The 27,886-nt window shown below is 35.4% G+C and overlaps 1 protein-coding gene across 1 annotated transcript in view; it reads right to left on the bottom strand.

The window, feature by feature from the left end:
- The window catches only part of Lrch2 (leucine rich repeats and calponin homology domain containing 2), a 69,589-nt gene that overhangs the window by 7,602 nt on the left and 34,101 nt on the right, over positions 1-27,886 (bottom strand). Inside the window, exons 2-13 of the mRNA XM_032889999.1 lie at positions 24,922-25,066; positions 22,599-22,725; positions 19,299-19,404; positions 19,080-19,216; positions 13,786-13,919; positions 11,166-11,253; positions 10,765-10,876; positions 10,476-10,573; positions 10,316-10,374; positions 7,993-8,100; positions 2,861-2,938; positions 1,392-1,457 (exon numbers count right to left, since the gene is read on the bottom strand). Of these exons, the coding sequence (XP_032745890.1) occupies positions 1,392-1,457; positions 2,861-2,938; positions 7,993-8,100; positions 10,316-10,374; positions 10,476-10,573; positions 10,765-10,876; positions 11,166-11,253; positions 13,786-13,919; positions 19,080-19,216; positions 19,299-19,404; positions 22,599-22,725; positions 24,922-25,066 (1,258 nt within the window). The remainder of the gene's footprint in view (positions 1-1,391; positions 1,458-2,860; positions 2,939-7,992; positions 8,101-10,315; positions 10,375-10,475; positions 10,574-10,764; positions 10,877-11,165; positions 11,254-13,785; positions 13,920-19,079; positions 19,217-19,298; positions 19,405-22,598; positions 22,726-24,921; positions 25,067-27,886) is intronic.

The following is a 27,886-nucleotide window of genomic DNA, read 5'->3' as shown; positions in this document are numbered from 1 at the left end:
CCAACCTCTATTCGTAAGTAATACAGAAAATAAATTTAAAACTAAGCAAAACTGAAGAGAGAATTTATGTGTGGAGACTGACACAGTAACTCAAATGGAAGACAATGGGAGCTGAACCAACATGACTGCGATAGTAAGAGTGGATGGAAAGATGGTTAGGGTGATGCTAATTTTGCATGATTGTATTAGGAAGAAGACATAATAGTGAGGTATCTGAAAAGTTGCTGACTTGGGAGACTACATAAGTTTCACATTCACTAGGGTAGATGGACCATACAAGAAAAGATGAAGTTGCAGATAGAAATCTACAAGGATCTGTGTACTATCAACGGAAATATTTCAGTAAGATGCATAGATCTGAAGTAAACTCATTGTTGTCAATACTGTTACTGTACATTAAGACTTCAGATTCTGGGACTGAACCCCAGATAACTCAGTGGTTAAGAAAACTGACTACTGCTCCAGAGGAGGACCTGGGTTCAATTCTCAGCACCCACATGTCTGCTCATAAATATCTGTAATTCCAGTTCCAGATCATCGGACACCTTCATATAGACATATATGTGTTTGGGCAAAAACAACAATATACATAAAATATAAACAAATGAATGAAACAGACCAACAGAGAAGTAAACACATAAATAAATAAACTTCAGGTCTCACAATAAGACAGATCAGTTTGCATCCTGACTCTCCCACTTACTATGTGATCTTGAGAAAGCTATGATAATTTCTGAGTTTCAGTTTGCTCATGTGTAAAATGAAGATTTCAACAGTAAGCTTTTCATAATTGTATTGTGATGATTGAATAAGGCAATCCATTTAAAGACCTAAGAAGTGTGAAAATATATACTAATATCTAACATTCGGCAACTCTCAGTGTGCCTCTGCATGCCTGTCTTTGAAAATTAACACTATGCAAGGCTTGAGCCAGGACTTAGATGAAACATAATTTTGATACCACAAAGAGCAATAAATAGAAATTTTCAGATCTTCTAATTTGCTTAAAGTCATATTTCTAAGCCTAAGCCATTAAGCAAAATGAAGCATTTAGTAAAATACATTGGGAAGAAATGAAAATGCAAACGGTAACAAGAAACCCGAAACCAATGATGGAGAATTACATTATACCTGGTGGTAAAATCCTTATGATAAATATGTGTGAATGAATGAAGACAAATGGCAAGCATAAGTCAAAAGAATCAGAACCTAAGGGTTTGCTTATAGAAAGCTAAACTGAACACATGTTGTGACACATTTGATCTCTACATTATCTACTTATATTAAACCTGCAACACATAACCAGCAAAAAGACCTTTAAAGGAAATCACTGTCCGAGTAGCAAGTCTCATTTTAATAGACCAAATATAAGGACTAGGATATGTTTATACCTCTTTTCACATTCCACAGTTTGTTTCAGCTTATTTCTCATGACAGAAGTTGAATGATTAAGAATCCTAGAAGTAAATCAACACAGTGATTACAAACTATATTGAAGAGAACATTGCACACATATGACATATTTGTCCCAAGTAAATTGCATCTAGGTCATGAAGATCATTACTAGAAAATAGTCCTTCAATTCTATTTAGATTCAGATGCTTTAACACATTCTTTAATGAAAGAATTAAGTTCACCAAACGTGTCTTGCATCTTGTTTTAGAAACCCTTTCTCTAAGTTTGTATACTATCTGGCTACTGCATGAATTGTCTGTGTATATCTAAGTGTGACTTACACAGAATATAAAGAAAGACTTTAGGTACTATTCTGAGTCATTTCCTTTTTATCAGCACAGAAAATAGCATGAGTTATGTTGGTAGTTCATAATCATTTTGACAAAAGTCAAATAATAGATATTAATTTTAAATGCAAAAATCAGTATTAAAGGACAACCCTTTTTAAAAAACACAAAATTTCAAACTTTAAATAGAAACAGTATTAGAAGATTAAAAAAAATGAATCCCTATAAAAAAAATATTTGTCCAGCTTTATCTAATTCTAAGGATTAATCAATGTCCAAAGTGGTAAATTAGTAATTATCTTAATTAAAAGAAATAAATGAACATATTTAATCATCTTTATTGTTACACATATAAATATAAACTAATTTTAAAATTAATGCTGCAAAAAATAAAGTCTCTAATTCTTAAGAGAATTCTTCATACATTAACAATCTAAAGAATACAAGACAATTTAAATGCACTGCAAATGAACTAAACACACACTGCTAATTTTGGCTCTGTGATGACTGCAGGGAAGTAGGGGTACTGGGCTCACATTTCACTAGGCTTGCCTTAGCACAGCCTCACGAAAGCATGCAGTGATGTGAAAAGGTCAAATATTAGACCTGTAAACAACTGTATTTAGAGCCAAATAATCACAAAAATGAAGCAGACTTTAAAAAATATGTACATGTGCTAAGAACAATGGATTGAAATCAATTTTTTAAAAAATAAAAGAAAGAGAAATAACAATAAAAACTATACATGAAGGAAAGTCAGAATTATTGTTAGAGGGAACTGGTCGAGCTATTATAATCTTCACGATGATAAAAATGATTACTTTCCAAACCACTTACTGGTATAATGGAGTAGAAAAAAGGTAATGGAAGCACACATACATGAAAAAATGTATAATGTATTTGAAATTTGATCTCTGTAGAACTCTGGAATATACACAGAAATTTTGTTTTACTATGTGATAAACAAAAACTAAATATCTATTTTACCTAAAAGTCTAATCCAGATTATTTAGACACTTCCCTAACAGTTCCCAGTATTATTTAAAGCAAAATGTTAAGACAGTTCAGCCACATAACACTGGCCCCTTAATGCTATGGCTTCCACCAACTCTAGATACCTTGATTTCCGTCCTGCTGCTCTGGTCCTCTGGAAGAGTTTGTCACTGAATGATGTTCTATAACTTAAAGGCCTCCATCTATATTCACATTTCACATATAGCAACCAAACCAAAAGATGGGAGAAGGAAGATGGTTATGGAGAAGACAAGGAAGTCATTAGTAAAGGAAACAGAAAAGAAAGAATGGCTAGGTTTCAAGGGTTAAGAGAAGTATCCAAGTAGTTATAACAAATTGAAAGTTAATATAATAGCTCCTTAAACTGAAATGTTGATATAATCAGATAAGTAAAATCACAAGAACCATGTCATAAAACATTTTATAATTCTAAATACAAACAATAAACTTCTCAAAACCCGATTTTAATTTCTTTGATCATTTAGTATTAACTTCAATTATTTGACCTTTAACAAGTGCTCTTTTGTTATCTAGCTATGTCACAAAGTATTCAGAAGCAAATCCTTCCACAATAAAGAAAAGCTGTCAGGACATACCTAAAAGCAAATAAAATAAGTATTTTAAAATACTTATAGAAATGTAACATATCAAAATAGTATAAAATAAGTTAGCAGAGTAATTATATGATGGGAATCAGTTAACTGAAGCAATTGTAAAGTCGAAATATGCAATAATATTTCCTTTAGGATAATAATCAAATATTAATAAGCTAGCTAAACTCCACAGTAAAATCAGTATAAGGTAAAGCATGATAATCATTTTTCTAATGCTTACATAATAAATGATTAAGGCTGATTAAAATGTAAGGAAATAGATAAATAATTTATATAGCATCAGTGTTCTGAACAGAATTTACTCCTTTTTATTCTTTTCTGAATATTAAGAATATTCTTGTTTATCATAAATCACACCTACAGCCAAAAAATGATACTCTGATATTAGCATTTTTCTTCTCAGCTCCTTTTTCTTTATTTTATTCCCAATTCTGAAAAGCTTGATATTTACATAAGTTTAATTTAATTGTGGTGAAAATGTTTACTTATGTCATATGCATAAGGTCTGAGTTTGATCCCCAGTGACATAAAACGTACTTTTAAATTAACATGAGATCTATTGAGGACTCATTTTTAAGTGTTAAGTGCACTGTTAACTATAGGCACTGTGTTATAAGCAGACATATACAATCTATTTGTCTCATAAAATTATTTTAAAATATTAATTTTAAAGGTATTTTTGTTTGAGGTTTTGGTTGGTGAATGATGGTTTTTATACTTTATTTAAGCCATATTGTCTTTAGGAATATGTTCTACAATTTGAGCCCAATTCTGAGCTCAAAAATCCTCTAATGTCAGCCCCTGGGTAGTTAGAAAACAGACACTCACTACTGCACTAACTTCACAGAATCCTAGTCTGAAGGAGAGAAGTAAGAGGCTGCTTGTAATATGAATCCTTGTGAGTCAGCTCCATAACACCCTATTCAATGACCACTTGCCCCAGAGTCTTTGGTTAACAATTTTCTCTTCCAGAATCTTTTGTTAATCTCCTAAGACAGTATCATTCATGAAATAAAAGCACAAACTTCTTCAACAAATAAAAGGTTGTAACTATCTAGTATATGCTAAACAAGTGGCAAAGGAGCTATGACAAAATCATCACTGAACTCAATGTAGGCATCATCCCAATCAAGCCTACTTTGATACTATAATCATGGTTCCTTTTAGTCTAGACCTAAAATTATATTTAATTTCAAGCAATGCTGGAAGAACAGTTCAGTAGGTAGTCAAGGCAGGAGTCCTTGGCAGTTGGGGGTAATATTTTCTGGTACATGTTGTTAATCTTATATAATATAAATTATTTTTATTTATTTTAAATAATAATTATTATTTTAGTTATAAACTGGAATAGCAATACACAAAAGAAAGACAAAAAAACTCTGTAGTAATTGTATTAAAACCTAACACATAAATTGTACATCTGCTCTGTAGACCTTTTAAAAAGTGGATTTATTTCTCCTTTACCTAGCAAGTGAGAGTTACATTTAGCTTTATGGGAAAAGATCACCATTTTTTAAAATATCTCTACATTGCTTATTATTTTTCTCATAGTGAAAAATAGTGATGCTTAATATAAATAATTCTTATATTTTTATCTGTTAACACCAAAAAGCGGTAATGAAGAAGAAAATCAGATAAAGGCAAAATTAGCTTCATATATATCTTGAAAAATTTAAGTGTTTACAAAGAATGTAGAAATTTTGGCTAAACTAATAAATTCTGTTAGCTTTAAATTTTACAATGTTGAATTCAATTAACAAATAGTATAACTCTGTGTCTTCTTTACTACGTAGAAGGCACAATGCTAGGTGCCATTTTGTACTAGTTACAAAGGCAACACCAAAGCAAGCCCTTCAAAAGATGGCCTACTCAGATGATCCCTAATCTAAACTATAGGGAATAATTAAGAAACAGAGACAGAACAAAACTAAACATAGTAAGTAAAGATGAAAATATAGAAACAACTATGAGTGGCAAGGTTGAATCTAAAATGAAAGTCTCAAATGGAAAATGCATATTACTGTAAAGTCTTAAAATTATCACTTTTGTGTTTTCATAATGAAAAATAAACAAATCTGCTAGCTAAAGGAAACATGAATTCAAGTAATTTTTATGTCCCAAGAGCTGGTGGTAGTATGCTTCATTAAGTCAAACCACCCAGGTGATCCACAAAGCCTTTCTGTGACAAGTTTGTAAAAGGCAGATTACAGCACGCTAATTGGTTATCCAAAACCAAATGATCCACCCTGAAAACATGCCTACAAGTTATATAGACTGAGCACGTTGTATATATGTATTTAAGAATATACATATATGTGTGTATATGTAAGACATATACATACATCCACACAGAAAGACATGTAACAAGATTTAAATGGAAAAGTCCATAAATATGAACTAGAAAGTTATGTGGAGTTTGAAAGGAGAAAAGAGAAAGGAGAAATTAGGCAATCGCACTATAATTTCAAATGTTATTTTTAGATGGTACATAAGAAATGAATTGTTAGAAAAGATTAAACAGCAAACCACACGGAAACATTTACATAAAGCAGTGATACAAGAAAAGGAATGTAAACTGAGAATGGGAATTCACTATAGAAACGATAATGACATTTTTAAGAGAAAATGTAGTAGCTGGGCAAAAATAGTACTAAATGGCTACTTACATATAACCAATTGTCCAGTTCTTTCCCTAAAAGCAGATTCTATACTTCTCTCTGGATATGTTGGCTTATTTGTCTTTCTGGTTTTACATAGATGTATTGATTTTGTGTGAACATATCTGTTTTGCACACTTGCATGCATGAGGATTAGTGGGAATTCTGAAAACAACCTGTGGGAGTTGGTTTTCTATTTCTACCATATAGGGTCCAGGGATCAAACTCAGGTTGTCAGATTTGTCCGCAAGCACCTTTATGCACTGAGCCATCTCACAAGGACTTAGGTATTTGTTTTGAGGTACTGGAAATTCAAACTGAACCCCCATACATGCTGGGCAGTAGTTCCATCACTGAGTTATACACTTAGTACACTAACTTGCTACATCTTTTCAGGGTTGGTTTTGTACTATGAGACATAGCTTTATACGCCCCAGGCTGGCTATCAACTGGTCACCCTCAGCTTCATTAGGTCTGGAATTAGAGTCGTACACCACTATATCCAGATGCTAAGCATTCTTTTAAGTATGAATATATGTCTATATGACTTTGTACCACATATGCGTGGGTTCCTTTGGAGGTCAGAAAACGGAATCCCCTGGAAGTGAAGTAAAAGGAGCAGAACCAAGTTGAGTGCTGGAAAAAAAAATCCAGTCTTCCAGAAAAGCAAAGAGTTCCCTTAACTCTTAAGCCATCACTCCAGCTGCCAGATGCTAAGTTTTAATGAAATATTTAAAACAAATGCCAACATCTTTAAATATGAAACTTCTCAAGACATGGTCATCATGTTAACCATAAACATGTATTTTGATTAATTGAAAATAAATACTACTTATACATCCTAAATATAGCATAATCTTATTAATTTCCTGATGAAAAATAAACAGAAACTACAGTCAAAATTATAAACATAAGATTCTCAGTAATCTTATGATGTACTTATGTACTTATGATGTACACCTTATGTATGTACTATGTAGATACATGCAAGAGTAGCACATAGTCCATTTCTTTTACTAAAACTGGGCTTTGGCCTTAGTAGGTAAATTGCCTGCTATGTGCAAGCATGAGGACTCACATTCAGATTTTCTGCACTCATAAAAATCCAGGGCCATGAATATAGAAACCTTGATCTGGTGAGGATGGTGGACCCTGGAGACTCAATGGTCTCCTCTAGCCAAACAGGGAGCTTTAGGTTTAGTGGGAGACTGGGTCTCAAAATAGAATGTAGAGAGCAACTGAAGAAGACATCTGATTTGGACCTCTGACCTCCATGTATGACACAAACATTCATACGCTCCACACACAAAAAAATGTTAAATAAACTTAACTTGATTGTATACTTGTGAATATACAATGTCTTGCTTGTTAGCAAAGTTATGTATTTGAAGAAAGCTGAACCAGAGGGAGATAACTTGTTTACCCAAGAAAGAGACAAGGGTGAATTTGAGATCCTCAAATCCTGAACTGACTTAAGCAACAATTAAATAATTCACCTCTATTCTTGGAAAATGGTGTATCCCAAATAACTAAAAATCTGATATAATAATTTAATAAATAAACCTTACCTTTATAGTATAGTCAGAAAGAAATGCTTATAGCGTACATAATGTTAATATGAGCTATGATGAATATAGGCAGATAAATCAGTTACTATGACTAACACAGAAGTAAAATGGGAACCTTAACTAAGGCTGGGATGTAGCTACAGAGCAGAGCAACACAGATAAAGCCCCGAGTCTCATCACCAGCACCCCCAAAATAAATAAATATACTGCCGAACTGAGCATACTCCGTTAGTTATACATGTAGTTCCTTATTTCTTTCCTAAGGATTTTCTTCTTTTTCTTAACCATTTGAAAACAAAGGCCCCTATTGTTTCCTTGAACCTTCATTTCCTTAAGGTGATCATCTTTTACTGAGAAGAAGATCTCACTACTCCAATCTCATTACTGAAAAGAATACCTGTTCTTCTGCTCCTGCTTCAGTAACTGAGCAGCTATCTTCCTCAGGTCAGTTACTTCTTTCAAATCATCATCTTCTTCTTCTGGCAGCAACTGCTCTTTGTCAACTCTGAAACAAACACAGTTATTCAAAGAGTAAAGCCAAGTGTACTTCATCAACATACAGATATTTTAAATGCCCTATGAAAGCTAATCCATATGACTTGATATTTAAAATACGAAAATGGAATATAAGGAATTTTAGGAAAATGAATCTGTATTCTGTACTCAGTTTAAGTGTAGCTATGAAGTGATGCTAAATTTGAAGTGAATAATGGTTACAATAAGGGGACAATACACACTGCTCAGTACTGACTATATTTATAAAAAGGACTGGAAAGCTCCACGTGGCCTGCTCTTAGAAATAAAGAAAGACTTCTTTCAACATTCTTCATTTTGTCAGCTTCTAGAAGTTTACACATTTGGATTTTAAAATGCTCTATGTAAAACAAAGAAAATAGTTTAAATAAGAGAAATGTAAAATTGGTTCAAATGACATTTTCAAAATTTCTAGAAATTATTAAAATATATTCAAATAGTAATAAAATTTATTTTATTAAATAATTCATATTAAGATTTTCATCACCCACATAAAAATGCAGGGATGGCTGCATCCTGATTGGCTAGAGGTACTGAGCATTGACCTCCAGAGTCCACTACCCTCACCCGATCAAGGTTTACAGAATTACTAACAAATAATAAAAATAATTATATTTTCCAGAAATATCATTTTACCATTAAAAACTAAATAAAAAATGAGCTCTCTAAATTCTATTTTTTGTCAAAAGCACTTCATTTAATAGCAATAAGCATAAAAAACAATGATGTCAAAAATATTATATGTTAGGACGTCTTACAGACACTGGTGCCACTTGAAATTAAAATTCACTTTCTTCATTTGATGAGGAAAGAAATTAATAGAAGAATGAAATCTAAAGAATACAACAATGATGCCACAGGCTTGTAATCTTGGGAGCCTAAGGCAGTAGGATAACAATTTCAAGGCAGCTCAGAACTACAGAATGAGTTCAAGTTTAGCCTTGACAATGTAGCAAAACCCTATCTAAAATACAATTAATACAAAGTAAAAAGAGGGCTGAAGCCCTAAGAAAGGCTCTGAGAATAGTATAGAAGATGCAGAGGAAAGTAAAAGCCAGAAGGTAGGGTGAAGGGCTGCAAACAATTACATCCCAAAAGCCATAGTTAGCCTCTTTCATGGGTACACAAGAACTATCAATAATAGGTCAAGGAAGCAGGCAATTCATGCCACCATACCATCACTACTGAACTACTGGCAGTTGGTAGAGTCTTGGAGAGGGTGAGCCACTATGTTTAGTTGTATATCTGTTACTGTGTCACCGTGTTCCAACAGATATTTGTAAGTCCATAATTGACACAGACAATTAATTTCAGTGTGCCACAAAACAATATGAATAGGCATGAACAATGTGTGAGAAAGGTTTGTGGAGAGTGGGGATAACAGGCCTAATAGCAACATGGGGGGTGAGAATGACTACTTCGCCTTGTGTATATCTGCAGTATTGTCCAAAACCTCATTAATAAAGTAGGACTAAGTCTATACCTCAGTGGTAGAGAGCACTTGTCCGAATGCTGAAGACTAGTCAATCCTTATTATTACAAAAAGGATTACAAAACAAAGCTTACCTACTGGGTAAAAAAGATGACTATTAACAAGTGTTTAGAAAATTAACAAAGTTCTAGGTGTGTAGTTTAGAGAATATGTGTTTATCAGGCATGAGGCCTGGAGCTCAACCCCAAGCACTTACCAAGATTACCATAAAGTTGCTTGAAGGAAACACAATGTGCAGAAAAAATTAGGAGAGCTGGGAGAAAACTCAGTTCTGACACTAGTGGGTGCTAGGGAAGGGCTTTTAATATACAGTATAAAGTCTTTAGTAGATCACATAAAATGTTAAATCAAGAAACAGAAAGCTCAAGTTCCAGAAATTCAGAACTCTAGGCCTCAGCCTCCTTGTTGGTATAATGAGGCTGAGGGTATTTCTCAAATGAAGACACAGTCCTTCCAGGTAACAAAATAGTAGGCATGATAATTACTCTACATAAAGGAAAAAGGCAAACGTCTATTATGACTATTAATTTGATTAAAGAAATCAAAGTACTTGAAAGTTAACTATCTAAATAGGGCATGGGGAAAACCATGACACGTGAAAAATTTCTCTTAAGTGCTCTCAAGTAGGAATACTTAATGAATGATCCAAGTATTCATAATTCACACTGTATTTTGAAAACGAGAGCAAACTTACTTTTTTTCATTTCCAAGTTCTTCATTTTTCTGAGATTTTTCAGGGCACTTTTCCTTCCCCTTATAAAAAGGAAAATTATCATTTTAAATTGCATGGTATACTTTTGCATGATCAGAACGAAGTGCATGTCAACAATGTTCCTTAAGTTTTCCTTACTTACCTTAAGGAAAGAAACAAATGATCCAATATGTGTATCTCCTTGTTCAGGAACTGCTACCTCTTCCGTGTTGGGATCAATAAAATCATACACCTCCTGGTCTAGGGACACATTAATATTATAAAACATAACAGATGTTCCCATTATTTTAGTGCTCAAGATAAAAGTTCACTCTTTTCAATATAAGACATATCTAAAAATCTTACAAACTTTCAGTCTATTTTAAATAAAAATCTATTTTTAATATGGGCTGTGTAAAAGGGTTAAACCTAGGAGACACACCATGAATTACCTTTCTGAGAATCAGGCTTGGTTCCTGTTACAAGACTGTCAGTTCTTGATGTTTGCTCTCTATTCGATTCTGAGACTTGAGAGTGAAGGCTGATGGTGTCATCGTCTGATGGCTGAAAGGGACAAGCACAGTATAAATGAGGAATTTGAAACACATGTCTCATTGATTAAATAGGAATTACAGAACATTTGCTTTATATCTCCAGATTTCCAACTGAAATTAATGTTACAATGGAAGTTCTGCTTCTAAAATCAGTAGGTACTCCTTCTTTTGAAGTCATAAAATATAACAAAAATTATATCTGCCTGTAAAAGTAAAACCCAACACATTTACGTGTGTCTGTTTCAAAGCTCTAAGAAATAGCAACACAACATGGACGAGCAAGAGAAAAAAAAACTCACTTCCGTTGTAGACAATCGCTTCTCTCCATTATCACTTCCGATTCCAGAGTCAGGGCCATGGTTTTTATTTGGATAAAAATCTTCCATGCTGCAGAAAGAGAAATCCTTAAAGCAGCTGAATTTTTTTCTTAAATACACAATGCAAGTTAAGCTGAACTGTCCCTAGATAATGCAAAAAACATACTTTTGATGTTAAACATTCTTAATGGAGGAAATACCAGAAATTTTCCTATAAAATATTTTATTCATGTCATTTAAGCATGATTGCAGGTCTGGTGGCACCAACTTATAACTTGAAAGACATAGCTGGAGGACCTCAGAATAACAGACCATACTGGCTTACATCCAGGCGAGACAGTGAAACTTTGTCATGACAAAACAAAACACACTAAAACTCTTCAACTTTGCAAGGTGTGGTGGCATGTGCCTTTAATTCTAGCACTCAGGAGGCAGAGAAAGAAAGATCTCTGTGAGTTGGAACCTTGTCTACAGAGTGAGTTCCGGCACAGTCAAAGGCTGCACATAGAAACCTTGTCTTGAAGAACCAATAACAATAATTATTATTATATCATTGAATATTAATTAATCAATTTATTTTTATTATTATTCAAAACCCCAACGAGATATTCTTTGAGGAAAGCCATGAAATATGACTAGAGATATTTCTTTCAAAGTATGTCACAATTTCAAATTTTGCATACATGTAAAATATTCCAGTAAATTCATCAAGTTGAAAAAATATTTCAAATTAAAATGCATTCACCATGCATCTTAAACAACATAATTTAGCAACAGTCAGTCCACTGTAGAGCATTGCTTGTCTACTCTTGAGTATTGCTTGTGCACAGCAGTAAAAGGTTATACTCATACTATACATGGGTGTCCCCGGAAAAGAGGAGAATTAGTTTCTGCTGATTGCATGTAACTCAAGTACCATGGAATACTTGGAAAATGGTAATATATACCAGGCAACACTTGTGACTATGTGTGACAGACAGGAAAGGAGGGGAGGGAGAAGGAGAGGGGGAAGGGGAGCGGGAGATTAAGGGGGAAATAGGCATGCTGTTGTCTGAATGTGTTGTAAAATTAATTCCTAATGCAAAAGCATTGCCTTGTGGCATCTCGTAGGGGTTTTGGCTATAAGAGTGAAGTCTTTGAAGACATTAACCTCTCTACTGTAGTAGTTACTTTCTTGTCCAGGAAATAGATTTGCCACAGGAGTAAATTTGACACCATGTTCATATCTCTCAAGTTCTTTTTCCTATCTGTTACCTTTGACATGTCACTGAATATTCCTTCCCTATCTTGGACTTAATCAGTCTCCCAAACTAGGAGCCACAAACATGTCTACTACTTAAAATTATAGCAGTACAAAAGGAAGCAACTCTTATGTGTTTCCTTGTCTTGTTTGTTCACTGATCCTTCCACCTAGACTGTGAGTTCCACGAGATGCCAAGACAAACATGTACAGCTTTCAACACAATAGATCCTGAGTCTAACAGTAGGCATTCAACAGCTATGTCTACCAGAAATGACTGGGGAAAATGAACACCATTAATCATGAAGTATCTCACTTGCAAAAATAAGCATATTAATAGAGATTACTTTAGATATTAATCCTAACTTCAATAGAATATAATGTTGCTGCACTACTAATATTAAACAAAATACAATTTAGGAATTAATATAATTAAATTTGTCATGGAAGCAAAAGAAAGCTTTATGGGACAGTGGTATTTGGAAATTCAAGGTCTTTACTCTTAACAGTAGTACTTATTACAATGCCATCTAAAAGAATCAAATTTATCATGTAAATCAATGACAAACCTTTAAGTATTTCAAGTGGTCACAGTCACCTTTTCTGTAGACTTACCCCACTCTAAGTTATTTTCCATATTTCTGGATGGAATTGTATTTTGAAAAATTCTTTCAAACCAATCTATATCTTAAAAGTATGAATAAAAAGAATAACATATCTAACATATTACAATGTGATAAAGAGGACAGCACAATCAAAGACCAATAATATATCATTTTTGACCAGGAGATGAGGAGGTATAGCTGAATGGTAGACCACTTGTCTAGTATAAAACAGGCTCTGCATTGAACTCCCCATACCTCTGAAAATGAACACACTTGCGTGCGCGCGTGCGCGTATGCGCGCGCACACACACACACACACAAATGGCTGGGGAGGAGTTCAGTAATAAAGCACTTGCTTAGATTGAAGACTCAACATTAGAAAAAAAAGAACATTAGCATAAAGACCAGAGGCACCTCCAAAATGTCTTCCTCTTCCCCCAAAGTTAGTTGAAAGTCAAATTCAACTAGCTATTAGAAATATTAATATGGTGATCAAAAGTAGATTAACAGTTGTCAGAGAGTCAATGCTGTAACTCATACTGTAAGATATTGACTTTTTCTGTGCTAAAATAATAACTACCTGAAGAAAAATCTCACATTTAGTTCAATATCAGAGGTTATTTAATGAAAAAATTCAATGGAGTTTTTTAAACACCGGTTTGATCAGTAAATAGATTGAGTATACCCACGATGATACATTTCTCTTATATCAATGGAGGACAATCATTGCCTGAAGCTGTAAGACTATTTACGTTACCTGTCTGTAAGAGGCTGAGAAGGCATTCTTTTATTCAGTGATGGGAGATCCAGGGAGTCTGGTTTCTTATCCATTCTACAACAGGCTTGTATATTTAAGTACTTAAATATGTGTACTTTACCCTTTAAGCATATCTGTAAACAAAAATGAAGTATTCAATAACAACTTTAAATTCAAATATCTATTTATTTTATGTGAATGAATGCTTTGCCTGTAAGAATGTGCACCATGTGCGTGCCATATGGCAGAGTCCAGAGAGGACATAGGATCCCTGGAATTAGAATTATAGATGGTAATGAGCCACTATGTGGGTGCTGGAAAACAAACTCAGGTACTCTTCAAAAAGAGGAAATGCACTTAACTGCTGAGTGATCTCTCTGTCCACTAATTGCAAATATACTGAAACACTATCTACTAATTTATATATTGAAATAACCTCAAATTATGCTGAGGTATCACAACCAGTATTTTAATAAATTTTGTATGTAAAGCAAGATAGGAAAATGTGACAATACTGTTACAATAAAAAGCTACTATCATCTTATCAAAAAAGTGTTCTATATTATTTTTTCTTATTTAATAATAGGGTTATTTTTTCATTTCTTCTAATTGAAAATAGATTGATCTTGTCATAAAATATATTCTGATTATAGTTTTCCCTAACTCACTCCAGATCATCTCTACTTCCAAACCCACCCAAATGCATAGCCTTTCTATTTTTTATTATTGTCATTATTATTATTATTATTATTATTAAGAAAATGTATAAACTAAATAGAGTAAAACAAAAAGAACAAAGAAAATTCACAAAACCCACATAAAGATGTTAAAATACATACTTCATTGTCATAAAAAACAATAAAATCAAAATTGGAAACCATAATATATAAATAAATTTCTATAAGATTTAAAAAATTAGCTCAGACAAATCAATGTGAGACAAGAAAAAAAATCTTTCAAAAATACAATTGAGTTCATTTTATTTTGGACATCTACTTTTGAGCATGAGACTTGTCCTTGTGGTTTGCATACCCAGTGAGAATCCATTGGTACAAAGTAAATCCTCCTTTGCAAGTGTTTGTCAGTTGGAAATAGCTTCTGAGTTAGCGATGGGGCGTGTATCTAGATCCTGTCTCCACAAGTCCCATCTCGCTCAGACCTCTGCAATCCCTGTGAATATTTCTTTTTCAAATAATCGGTTTCCTTTTATAGAGATTTATTTATTTTTACTTTATGTATATCTATGATTGTCTGCATGTATGTAAATGTACCACGTGTATAGCTGATGACCATGGAAACCAGAACAGGATGTGGGAAATGCTGGAAACTGAATCTTGGTCCTCTGGATAAGCAGAAATGGTACTTAGCTGCTGATCTAGATCTCTAGCCCGTTTTGTCTGTATTTCACTCCCATTTTCTTGTTAAAAGTAAAATGGACAAACTAATGAATGCTAAAAGATCTGTATCATGGACACAGCCTTTCTTAGAAAAATTAGAAATATACTATTCACTGGATTAGTGAGAGGGAAAGTATATACATATATAATCTGATGCAAAACAAAATTGATGTAAAATTTAAAAAAGAATAATAATGACTGCATAAGTAGAAAATAAAACAATATTTAAAAAATAGAAGTGCTAGGCAGTAATGGCATACACATTTAATTGCAATTTCCAGGACATCCGGGGCTACACAAGGGAACCATGTCTCAAAAACAAAAGAACAAAAACAATATACAAACAAAAAATCATAATAGCAATGCAGTCAGAATAAAGTTCAACTAGGAAAATGCTCAGAGAAAATGTCCTTTGCTCATACAGAAAAGCAATGTTCAGAGGGAAAAACTACACAGAAGAAGGTACGCTGCTTGAAGATATGACTTCACTCAGTAAAGCACTTGCCACAAAGGTGTAAAGACGTATGGTTGATTCCTTAGATCCACAGTAGAAAACAACAACAAAAATATAGTATCCTCGAATGGCAAGATAGAATAGGGAAGAGGAAGCTACCTTAAAACTGACCTCACATTTGCAGAGACAGAACAAGAGATTATTCTTCAAACAAAGGGGACGATACGGAACAACACCTGAGCACATGAGGTTGTCCTCTGACCACTACATTTGTACTATGGCATGTGCACACCCACACTTACAATTACATATACACAGAGAGATAGGGAGAGAAGAAGACAAGGGAGAGAGGGAGAGCGAGATGGGGGTGCATTTAAAAGGAGAGAGACTAAGCACTATTGTAAAGTAAGTATAGCAAATAAAAAAAGAGCTAAGAAACCCAAAACAAACCTCAACAATGAAAACCGTGCTGGAGGTATCACTATCCTGATTTCAATTTATATTATTGGTTATAGTAATAAAACAGTATATTACTTGTATAGAAACCGACCTGTTGATTAATAGAAAAGATGATATGTATAAACCCAGGCTTGTATGAGTACACTGTAGCTGTCCTCGGACACAACAGAAGAGGGCATCAGACCTCATTACAGATGGTTTTGAGGTCACCATGTAGCTAGGAATTGAACCCAGGACCTCTGGAAGAGCAGGCTGTACTCTCACCACTGAACCATCTCTCCAGCCCCTTCATTTAACACTTAACCCATAATTTTTGATTCCCTGTCTCCTCCCACCTGTGTTCTATTCTTGATTCCTTGAAAATGTCTTCCTATGGCCCCTTACTAGTCTCTTAGTAGTCCTTACTGGTTTCCTGACTTCTCAGGGCACTCCAATTAGAACATACACATCGAAATAGCCATCCACATGTGAAAGGAAACACGTGGCAATTCTTTGTCTGGGTCTGGACTACCTCAGCAGGGATAATTATTTCCAGTTCCAACCACTTCTCTGAGAATTTCGTTTTTCTTTAAGTGAATTTTCATTGAGTACATGTGCCACATTTTCATTATCCATTCTTCAGTTGATAGACATCTAGGCTGCTTTCCTTTTCCAGTGAACATGGGAGGCCAAATATCTGTGTCGAAGGGCATAGATGCCAGAGCGGTATGGCTGAGTTGTGTGACAGGTCTATTTCTAGCTTTTTGAGGAATCAAGACACCAATACCCATAGTGGTGGCATCATTGTTTCCTTGCACTAAGAGTTTATATGTATTTCCTCCATGCACCTTCTTGCAAGCGTCTGTGCTCACTTGCTGTTGACGGTCCTTGGGGGTTTGCTTTGTTTTGATTTGTTTTAATAACCATTCTAACAAGTAGGATGAAGTATCAAACTAGTTTTACTTTTCATCTCCCTGATAGTTGAGGATGGTGAACATTCTTAAAATATTTCTCAGGTATTTGTATCTCTTCTTTTGAAACTTACGTTTCAAAACTTATGTTGCCTCGATTTTACTTGTTCCTGTGTATCCATGATGGTCAGGTTCCTGTTTAAGTTGTTTTAATATTCTAGAGGCTGACCTTCTCACAGAGGAAAAGCTTATGAAGATGTTTTCCCATTCTATGTGCTGGCTCTTTACTCAAGTGATGCTGTCTTTTGCTGTACACGAAATTCTATTTCATGAAGTCCCATTTATTAATTGTTAGCATTAGTGCCCCAAGATATTAGTGCACCTTTTAAGAACGCCTTGAATCACAAATGGGATCTCATAAACTGCAAAGTTTGTAAGGCAAAGGACACTGTGGGGACAAAACAGCAACCAACAGATTAAAAGATCTTTACCAATCCTACAACAGATAGAGGCCTTATATCCAAAATATACAAAGAACTCAAGAAGTTAGACCGAGAGGGACAACAAATAACCCTATTAAAAATGGGGTTCAGAGCAAAACAAAGAATTAACAGCTGAGGAATGCCGAATGGCTGAGAAACACCTAAAGAAATGTTCAACATCTTTAATCATCAGGAAATGCAAATCAAAACAACCCTGAGATTCCCTCACACCAGTGAGAATGGCTAAGATCAAAAACTCAGGTGACAGCAGATGCTGGCAAGGATGGAGAAAGAGGAACACCTCCATTGTTGGTGGGGATTGTAGACTGGTACAACCATTCTGGAAATCAGTCTGAGGTTCCTCAGAAAATTGGACATTGAACCGCCTGAGGATCCAGCTATACCTCTCTTGGGCATATACCCAAAAGATGCCCCAACATATAAAAAAGACACGTGCTCCACTATGTTCATCGCAGCCTTATTTATAATAGCCAGAAGCTGGAAAGAACCCAGATGCCCTTCAACAGAGGAATGGGTACAGAAAATGTGGTACATCTACAATGGAATACCATCAGCTATCAAATACAATGACTTTATGAAATTATAGGCAAATGGTTGGAACTGGAAAATATCATCCTGAGGAGGTAACCCAATCACAGAAAAACACACATGGTATGCACTCATTGATAATGGTTATTAGCCCAAATGCTTGAATTACCCTAGATGCCTAGAACAAATGAAACTCAAGACAGATGATCAAAATGTGAATGTTTACCCTTCAAAAGGGAACAAGAATACCCCTTGGCAGGGAAGAGAGAGGCAAAGATTAAAACAGAGACTGAAGGAACACCCATTCAGAGCCTGCCCCACATGTGGCCCATACATATACAGCCACCCAATTAGACAAGATGGATGAAGCAAAGAAGTGCAGGCAAAAAGGAGCCAGATGTAGATCGCTCCTGAGAGACACAGCCAGAATACAGCAAGTACAGAGGTGAATGCCAGCAGCAAACCACTGAACTGAGAATAGGACCCCCGTTGAAGGAATCAGAGAAAGAACTGGAAGAGCTTGAAGGGGCTCGAGACCCCATATGTACAACAATGCCAAGCAACCAGAGCTTCCAGGGACTAAGCCAATACCTAAAGACTATACATGGACTGACCCTGACTCTGACCTCATAGGTAGCAATGAACATCCTAGTAAGAGCACCAGTGGAAGGGAAGCCCTGGGTCCCATAAGACTGAACCCCAGGAACTAAATTGTTGGGGGGAGGGCTGCAAGCCGGGGGGAGGATGGGCAAGGGAACACCCATAAAGAAGGGAGGAGAGGGATTAGGGATGTTTGCCCGGAAACCAGGAAAGGGAATACCCAAATGTATATAAGAAATACTCAAGTTAAAAAAAAAAAGAATGCCTTGCAATGCTGGTCATTGTTACGGTTTTCATCTATTGACAGCTTGCATGTATGGTTTCTTGTGAAATTCTGATTGCAAGTCCTCACTGAGCCTTCCGGAAAAAAAATAAAATTGACTCATAAGATACTATAAATTTTAATAAACAGATAAAATCACAAACATTTGAGAAAAATAAGTATCATATACGTATTACAAACCTGTGCTGGTGGTACTTGCAATGGATTGTTATCCAAAATTATTACTTGTAACTGATGCAATTTCCTATAGCAAACAGGAATTTCAGTCACTTTATTACAGGAGAAATCCAACTTCACTAAGGGGAGATCTCCTAATTCTGTTTAGAAATGAAAAACATTAAGTTAAATGCTGTATGGTAACTCTATTACTCAAGTGAGTGAAAACAGTGACGATCTTACCATCTGGCAAAACATGAAGATTATTTCTTCTTATATTTAACTCTTTAAGTGAATGTAATTTTCCCATTTGTTGAGGAAGGACCTGAATCTCATTGCAGCTAATGTCCTAAGGAAAAGAAGAAAACAAAATGTAACGAAGTTGAGAAGTACAAACGTTCTTTCAATTATAAACTTTAAGCACGTGGTCAAGTGGCTAGCAAAGTTACTTCTAATTTCCTTCTCTGGCAGATTTATATCTGTGTTGGATCATAAGTTAATAAACCACCATCAATAAAAAATGTTCTGTGCAAAATCTGAGATTAAATTGAGTAAGTACATGGGTAATACTCTCAGCTAAGGAGCAAATTTCACCACTAAAATAACAATAAGCCAAATGTTCAAGGTGAGATAAAATACTATACATAACTATCAACAAACTAAAATAGTTTGTCAATTAATGTAGTTCATTTTTGACTATGTAGGAGGATATAAACCTCAAAAAGTGAAGCATTCAGAGATGTGAGCTAGAGAACTAGACACCACAGTCAAGGTAAGTTTAGATAAATAACTTTCTCAAAAATGATACGAATATGAAAGTTACAAGCACATCTATGAGTAGCCCAAATCCCACTCAAAGCAGAGTCTGAAGTCTCTCAAGGTTATACAGATGTAACCTTGACTGAAAGGGCATTCACTGAAAGATCTTCTGGGGAAAAATCATATGGAAATCAACAATTGTAGAAGCTTCTTTAAATATAGATAGATATAGATAAATACACAGGCATATATAGAAAGTTTAGAAGTGGAGTCACCCAATAATACTGCAACAATGCCAATAGTGGGCAGTATATATTACCAAATTAAAAGCTCATGCCCAGAATGGTTTACTTGGCCAATGAGGCTCTGCAGACCCCAAAAACATTAACTATTATAGGTTCTTGCTACTGCTGTTGGTTACCCTCCAAACACAGACAGTGAGACCCCAATTTTTAAGATACCAACTACTTAATTTAATGTGTGATTCACAAGATCAAACCCATACCTGGCACCATTATCAGACCAATAACTTGTGGCTATGCAGATCCTAGGATAGAAGCTACTACTGCTAGTCTGTGAATACCCAGTAGTTCATAAATAATATTGATGAAGAATTCGTATGTCTATTTGTAACATTGTTTATGAACTACTGGGTATTAATGTAATTTTGCATAATAGCACAATGTGTATTGTGCAACAAATGAAAGAACTTATTACTAGAAACTGCAAATGCCAGGTGTCATTGTAGAAAGACAACATCTTAAAAGGAAACATTTAAATGTATACAGTTGTTTTCTTATACAGGAAAGGCTTAAAGTTTAAAGCACTATTTTATAAATCAATATAAATTTTTCCAAAATATTACTGTGTATAAAATGCCTTAAATATTTATAAGCCAATGTAACAAATTAAGAGAAACCATAATTCTGGCACGATAAAATCATGGAACTAAATCAGGGGTATGTATGCATGTAGAATGTTGTTGTTGAAATATATCCATACAATCTGTTAAACTTGAGAATTTTTAGCATCTCTCATTTTTCCAGTCTCTTTATTCTATGCATTCTGTGTTATTCCTACATAAAGAAAAAAGTGAATATGTATTTATATTAATGTTTAACTAAAAATTTACATAGAGTTGGCTAATTAAGTTCGCTTTTATTATATTTAGATTCCTGAAGTTTTTCATTTTTTATTGAATTGTTTTATTGGCTATTTCTTATTTATATTTCAAATGTTATCCCCTTTTCCAGTTTCCTGTCCATAAAGCCCCTATTCCATCCCTCTTCCCCTTTCTTCTATGAGGGTGTTCCACCACTCATCCACCCACCCCTCTGGCCTCCCTGCCCTGACATCCTCTACTTTGGGGGGATCCAGCCTTGGCAGGACCAAGGGCTTTTCCTCCCATTAGTGCCCAACAAGGCCACCCTCTGCTACATATGGAGCTGGAGCCATGGGTCAGTCCATGCGTACCCTTTGGCTTGTGGTTTAGTCCCTGGGAGCTCTGGTTGTCAGTGTTGTTATTCTTATGGGGTTGCAAACCACTTCAGATCCAACAGAGGAATGGATATAGAAAATGTGGTACATTACACAATAAAGTACTACTCAGCTATCAAAAACAATGACTTCAAGAAATTCTCAGGCAAATGGATGGAACTAGAAAATATCATCCTGAGTGAGGTAACTCAATCACAAAAAAAAAAATCACATGGTGTACACTCACTGATAAGTGGACATTAGCCAAAAGTTTGGATTACCCCAGATATAATCCACAGACCACACGAAACTCAGGAAGAAAGGTGACCAAAGTGAGGATACTTCAGTCCTTCTTAGAAGGGGGAATAAAATATTCATAGGAAGAGTTATAGAGACAAAAGTTTGGAGCAGAGACTGAAGGAATGGCCAATCAGAGCCTGCCACACCTGGGGATCCAGCCCATATGCATACATCCACCAAACCCAGACAATATTGCTGATGCCAAGAAGTGCATGCTGACCAGACCTTGATATAGCTGTCTCCTGAGAGGTTCTGCCAGAGCATGACAAATACAGAAGTGAAAGCTCGCAGCCAACCATTGAACTGAGAACGGGGTTCCCGATGGAGGAGTTTAAAATGGCCTGAAGGAGCTGAAGGGGTTTGCAACCACATAGGAAGAACAACAGTATTAAACAAAAAGACCTCCAGAGCTCCCAGAGACTAAACCAGCAACCAAAGAGTACATATGGATGTACCCATGGCTCCAGCTGCATATGTAGCAGAGGATGGCTTTGTTGGGCAACAATGGGAGGAGAGGCTCTTGGTCCTGCCAAGGCTCAACTCCCCATGTAGGGGAATGCCAGGGAGGGGAGTCAGGAGTAGGAGGGGGAGTAGAGTACCCATGAGGTGTGTGAGTGGGGAGGGGGATAGGATAACGGTTTCAGAGGGAAAGGGAAATGGGACAACATTTGAAATGTAAATAAATAAAATATACAATTAAAAATAGTTTCTGTGTTCACAAAGTGAATGAACAAATAATGAGTCACCTGAAGTATATGTCTAAAACCGTATAACCAAGCCCCTAAAGTCTCTAATACTGAGAAATCACTCAACTTCCATTGCTGTTATTGTTGGCTGCAAGCTAAAATCAGACATAAAGAACTGTAGCTGAGACTGCTATCCAACTATATTTAGGCATATACCAAGTTATGCCTTTTTAAAAATAATCAGTGAAATTCCACAAAGAAATATGTACAATTACAAAAAAGTACACATGATATATATAATCTAATATAATATTTAACTCACCAATTCCATCAAATCTTTTAATTTTCCAATTTCTTCTGGAATGGATACGAGTTTATTATTACTGACAACCAAAACTTTAAGGGGAAGGTCAAATAGGTATTTTGGCAATGTTGATAGAAGATTTCGACTAAAAAAAAAAAAGAAAATGTCATTGTGAAAAACATGTGTGGTTCTCAATGTAATCTAAGAAAATACAAAAGCAAGTTAATTGTAAATCGTGAGCTTTCAGTGACATTTACTCAGCGTTTCCTTAAAACCAGAGCAGACAAATTTCTTTCTTACTCTGTCTAATCTGCTCGTTAACTCAACAAAATAGAGAATCTCAGCTTCAAGATAGAAAAATGGACCCTGAAGGCAGAAGTGCACTAAGTAAGCTGCCTAGTGATAGCAAGGATTCAGTCAGAAGGTGGAGAATGTCAGAACCTTCTGGAGAATAATTTTTAGCACACTCAGTGCCTCCATAACCCTAACCATAGAAAGGCTCTAAGGGAAATTTGCTTGAAATGAAGAAAGGAGTTATGTTTTAACAGAGTGGGAGCTTGGAAAGCAGAGAGATGAGCCGACAGTTAGGAATGCATGTGGACTGCTCTTGAAGCATACCCAAATCCGTTTTCCAGCACCTGCTGGGGGGCAATGCCCCACCTCCTATAACTCCAGTTTCAGGGACTGCACTCACATCCACGCACACGCACATGCACATTGAAAAAGAAATCTTTAAATATAATAGTAGTTTTCTTATAGTTAGAGCAGAACAGCCTAATAACATAAATGCTCAACGTAAATGAAAAATTCCTTTGAGTGCATTTCAATATGATACCCACTAACTCTTGGGTTGTCTAAACAGGGTTTCTCTGTATAGCTTTGGCTGTCCTGGAACTTACCCTGTAGTTTGCCATACCAGTAGCATCACATCATGTCACAAAGATCTGGCTCCCTCTGCCTCCCCAGTGCTTGAATTAAAGGTATACGCTGCCACCACCACCATCCGGCTAACAACATTTATTGAATACTTACTATAAGCCAGTAAATATTCAGATTAACTCATATGAAATAACTGTTCAACACAACAAATTAATTTAGGAAGACAATCATCATGAGCCCCATTTTGAAAAGAAAAATAAACTACAAAGAGGATGTACTGGTTGGTTTTGTGCGTCAACTTGACATAAACTGGAGTTATCACAGAAAAAGGAGCCTCAGTTGAATAAATGCCTCCAGGAGACCCAGCTGTAAGGCATTTTCTCAATTAGTAATCAAGGGAGAGGACCCAGCCCATTGTGGGTGATGCCATCCCTGGGCTGGTAGACTTGGATTCTATAAGAAAGCAAGCTGAGCAAGCCAGGGGAAGCAAGCCAGTAAGTAACATCCCTCCATGGCCTCTGCATCAGCTTCTGCTTCCTGACCTGCTTGAGTTCCAGTCCTGACTTCCTTTAGTGATGAACAGCAATGCGGAAGTAAACTGAATAAACCCTTTTCTCTCCAACTTGCTTCTTGGTCATGTTTGTGCAGGAGTAGGAACCCTGACTAAGACAAATTGGTATCAACATAGTAGAGTATTCCTGTGACAATCTGACCATGTTTTGGGGAGGACTAGACAACAAATGATAAAAATATTCATATTCTAAAGCCTTCCTCTCAAAGTGAGATCTAATTACAAACACACATGCTGCCAAAGGAATTATCAAGGGACCTTTTTGAAAATGCAGTTCCCACAGCAGGTCTAACAGGATCTTTTAACAAGATCCCCAGACAATTCCTGGGTGTGAAACTTTGAGAAACATTGCCTTAAAGAACAAAACTAAAAGCCTACAAAATAACATAAGAATAAACAAAGTATATTCCTTTACTTCTAAAAATGATGATGTATACTATTCCAAAATGTGTTTTATTTACTTATAAAATAATAATTATTATATACAAATATATTTACATAATATATATTTTAGTATATCATATACTATGTTAGTATATAATACATAATATTTATTATAGAATAATATATTTTGTATTATATTTAATATGGTATATAATATTTATATTATTTATATTATTAGTTAAATATAATAAAATGTATCATATTTATTTTATTGTTTTTTGCTGTTGTTGTTGTTGATATGAGTATTTTCCATGCATGCATGTACATGCGTCATGTGTATTCCTAGTGCCTGAAGAAGTCAAAAGGAATCATTGGATCCTCCAAAACTGATCTTATGGTTATGATCCAACATATGTGTTCTGGGTCTCACACCCTGGTCCTCTGAAACAAGAAGGCTAGTCTCTGAACTGCTGAGCTATATCTTCAGCACCTACAAGATTTACTTACCTAATGTTAAGGTATGTTAACATCTGCAAATTCTTAATGGCTTCAGGAATGGTTTTGATGCAGTTATGATATAGGTTTAAAGTTTCGAGTGGTGCGAATAACCACACATCTGAAGGAATTTCTGTAAAACGATTTCTGGAAAGATCTGAAAAATAAAAACAATGTCTGAGTAACAAGTAAACACCTAGATATATAGTAATAATAAGAACGCCTCTCTAACCATCCCCTGAGTCCTCATTACTTTCAGTCTCTCTCCTCTTCCTTCATGATCAAATATTACCCAAATCCACTATACAACTCAATTTACAATGGATTTTTCAACCTACACCTAAGTTTCTATTCATTCTCACATCTTACAAGTTTACCAACAGCCTTCACATCATTAACGTCTCCATCTATCTGGAAAGATTTTCATTCCTTGATCTAGAATACCTTTCTGAAGGTCTACTAATCTCCGTCACATCTCAGTATCTTGGACTCTATTTCCTCTACCTGAGTAATGAATGTTGGGACTGTCATATAAAGGACTGTCATATAAAGCAGTCTTGCCTTCTTAAGATAAGAATCTCCCTGGGAGAGTAAAGCCTTCTCCATGAGCAAATTACATTTATACACTAACAAAACAGAAATTAAATAGGTCTTAATAGTATCTTCCCCTGTTTATTTTGTTGTGCTGTGTTTTCAAAGATGAGGTCTTGTCAGGAAACTCTGTCTGAACTGGACTTCACTATGTAGTTCACCCTATCCTTGAGCTTATGACCACCTTCATCTTTCCCCTGGTTCAGAATTATAGGTATGGACCATCAGGTTTGATTTTAAATAACTGTGTTTTCATGTTGAGGAATCCCTTTGATATATTCCAACCACCTCTAATTCTACAATTGTAAATATCTAAACTGAAGATAGTTTTCTGTAAGCCCCTAATTCTTTACTCTCAGACAGTGTCACCAACATCATCTGGGTAAGTAATTTCAGAAAGAACACTCATATTCATACTTTATTCCTTCTTGCCCTAAATTTCTGTAAGCATGTTTTCCAATCAAGTTTTCACAAAAATAAAACTATAATAGTATCTATCACTTAACCATTACTTTTACTATATTTTACTTGTTAAATAAAATTTTGAATAAAATCAGAACAATACACAATGAACTAAAAATTTTAACCCAAAATAAATATTTAATTTCTTCTAATCAATAACAACAAACACTTTTTGCTAAATAGCAGTTGTTGGAAAGTATATTGAACACTGTAACAGCACCTATCCACTTTCTAGCCTTGACTGCCAAAGAAACAAAAACCCCACAAAATACTAGTGAATCTCAAATATCTAAACAATTATCATGGAAATATCATTGCTTGAACTAGTTTATTGTACTTAATTGGCCTAAGGTATATGAATCATTAGAAAAGGATTAACTTCATCAGGGAGAACATCTACAGTCCAACCTTGCCTAGCATCTGTTCTGTCCTCAAAAGAAAAACAATGTCCTATCAGTGATGTTTAACATCCTCAGTGCAAGGGGAAAACATACTTATCAATGGAGTCAATTCCTTCTTCAGGAATTAATATGTATGCATTACTACATATGGACACTGAAATTGGAGGCACAGGTAAACAGCTGGCTGTGAGCTCCATCTAATGTAAAAGACGATAAATGGCTAAAGAGGACTTGAACAACAATTTCCTATCTATATAAAATGAAAAATAATTTAGAATAATCTCGCCATAAGATTTTTAATAACATAACGAAGTTACAGGATTACTAAAAACCAAAATTTGAACACTAACCAGAATCCCAAACTGTTAATCAAAGGGGGAAAAAAAGAAATAATTTTTCTTCTACATTTATGGTTTTCCCTCTTATTCTTATAAATTCGGGATCTTAGGAATCAAAGGTACTCTTAACAACTAATTTGAAATTCTAAGGATAGAATTATGTCTATTATAGTCTTCTACGCAGCATCTTATATGAATTACTAATAAATAATTCAATGATCCCAGAAAGAAATGATGGTATTTTTAAATAAGGCAAAAAAAAAAAACCAGTAGAAAAGAGAAAATGAATGGACCTTGAAATGTATTTAGTATTGGCACAAAAAAGAGCCATGTGAAATAAGTAAGAATTAAGAATTAAAGACTGGGACTCTGGACTGGAGAGATGACTCAGTGGTTAAGAGCACTGATTGCTCTTCCAGAGGTCCTGAGTTCAAATCCCAGAAATCACATGGTGGCTCACAACCATCTGTAAATAAGATCTGATGCCTTCTTCCCCTGTGCCCGAAAAGAGCTACATTGTATTCATATATAATAAACAAACAAATCTTTAAAAAAAGACTGGGACCTTGTGCCACATTTCTCTGAACCCAGATCCTGCAGGTAGAGAGTGAGACTTGCAGAAGTGCGGACCCTCCTGAGAGGACAATTGAGAACACCACTTCTGCTCACACTCCTGACCCAAGAGGAACCAGACTGGAGCCCTTAAAACACAAGAACCAAGGAGCACTCTGGGACAAGATCCTTCTGGTTTCTCTTTGCACACAGAGCTGACCCTGAGCCACAGGTCTCTGTTGCCAAATCCTGCTGGGAGAGAGCTGGAATCTCAGAAGTGGTGGCAATCCTGAGAGCACAGGTGAGACCACCATTTCTGCTCAAGTTCCTGGTCCATGAGGAACCCACCTGGAGTCCTCAGGACACAGGAACTGATGGGCAGTATGGGAGAAGATACTTCCAATTTCTGTCTGAGCCATCAGTTGAATCTATAATACAGCTCTCTGTACCAAGATCCCTCAGGGAGAGAGCTGGTATCTAAGTAGGGTTGAAACATGGGCTTACAAGAGGCTCAAGTCACTGTCAAGAGTCAGCAAGACCAGCTAGTACCAGAAATAAGCAAATGGCGAGACACTAGGGCTAAACAACAAGCTAATCCGAGACCATGTGGCATCATCAAAACTCAGTTCCCCC

This window comes from Rattus rattus, chromosome X (assembly GCF_011064425.1).
Source record: "Rattus rattus isolate New Zealand chromosome X, Rrattus_CSIRO_v1, whole genome shotgun sequence".
Taxonomy (NCBI): Eukaryota; Metazoa; Chordata; class Mammalia; order Rodentia; family Muridae; genus Rattus; species Rattus rattus.
The sequence above is the reverse complement of the archived record's forward strand: the minus strand, read 5'-3'. Positions and strand labels throughout refer to the sequence as shown.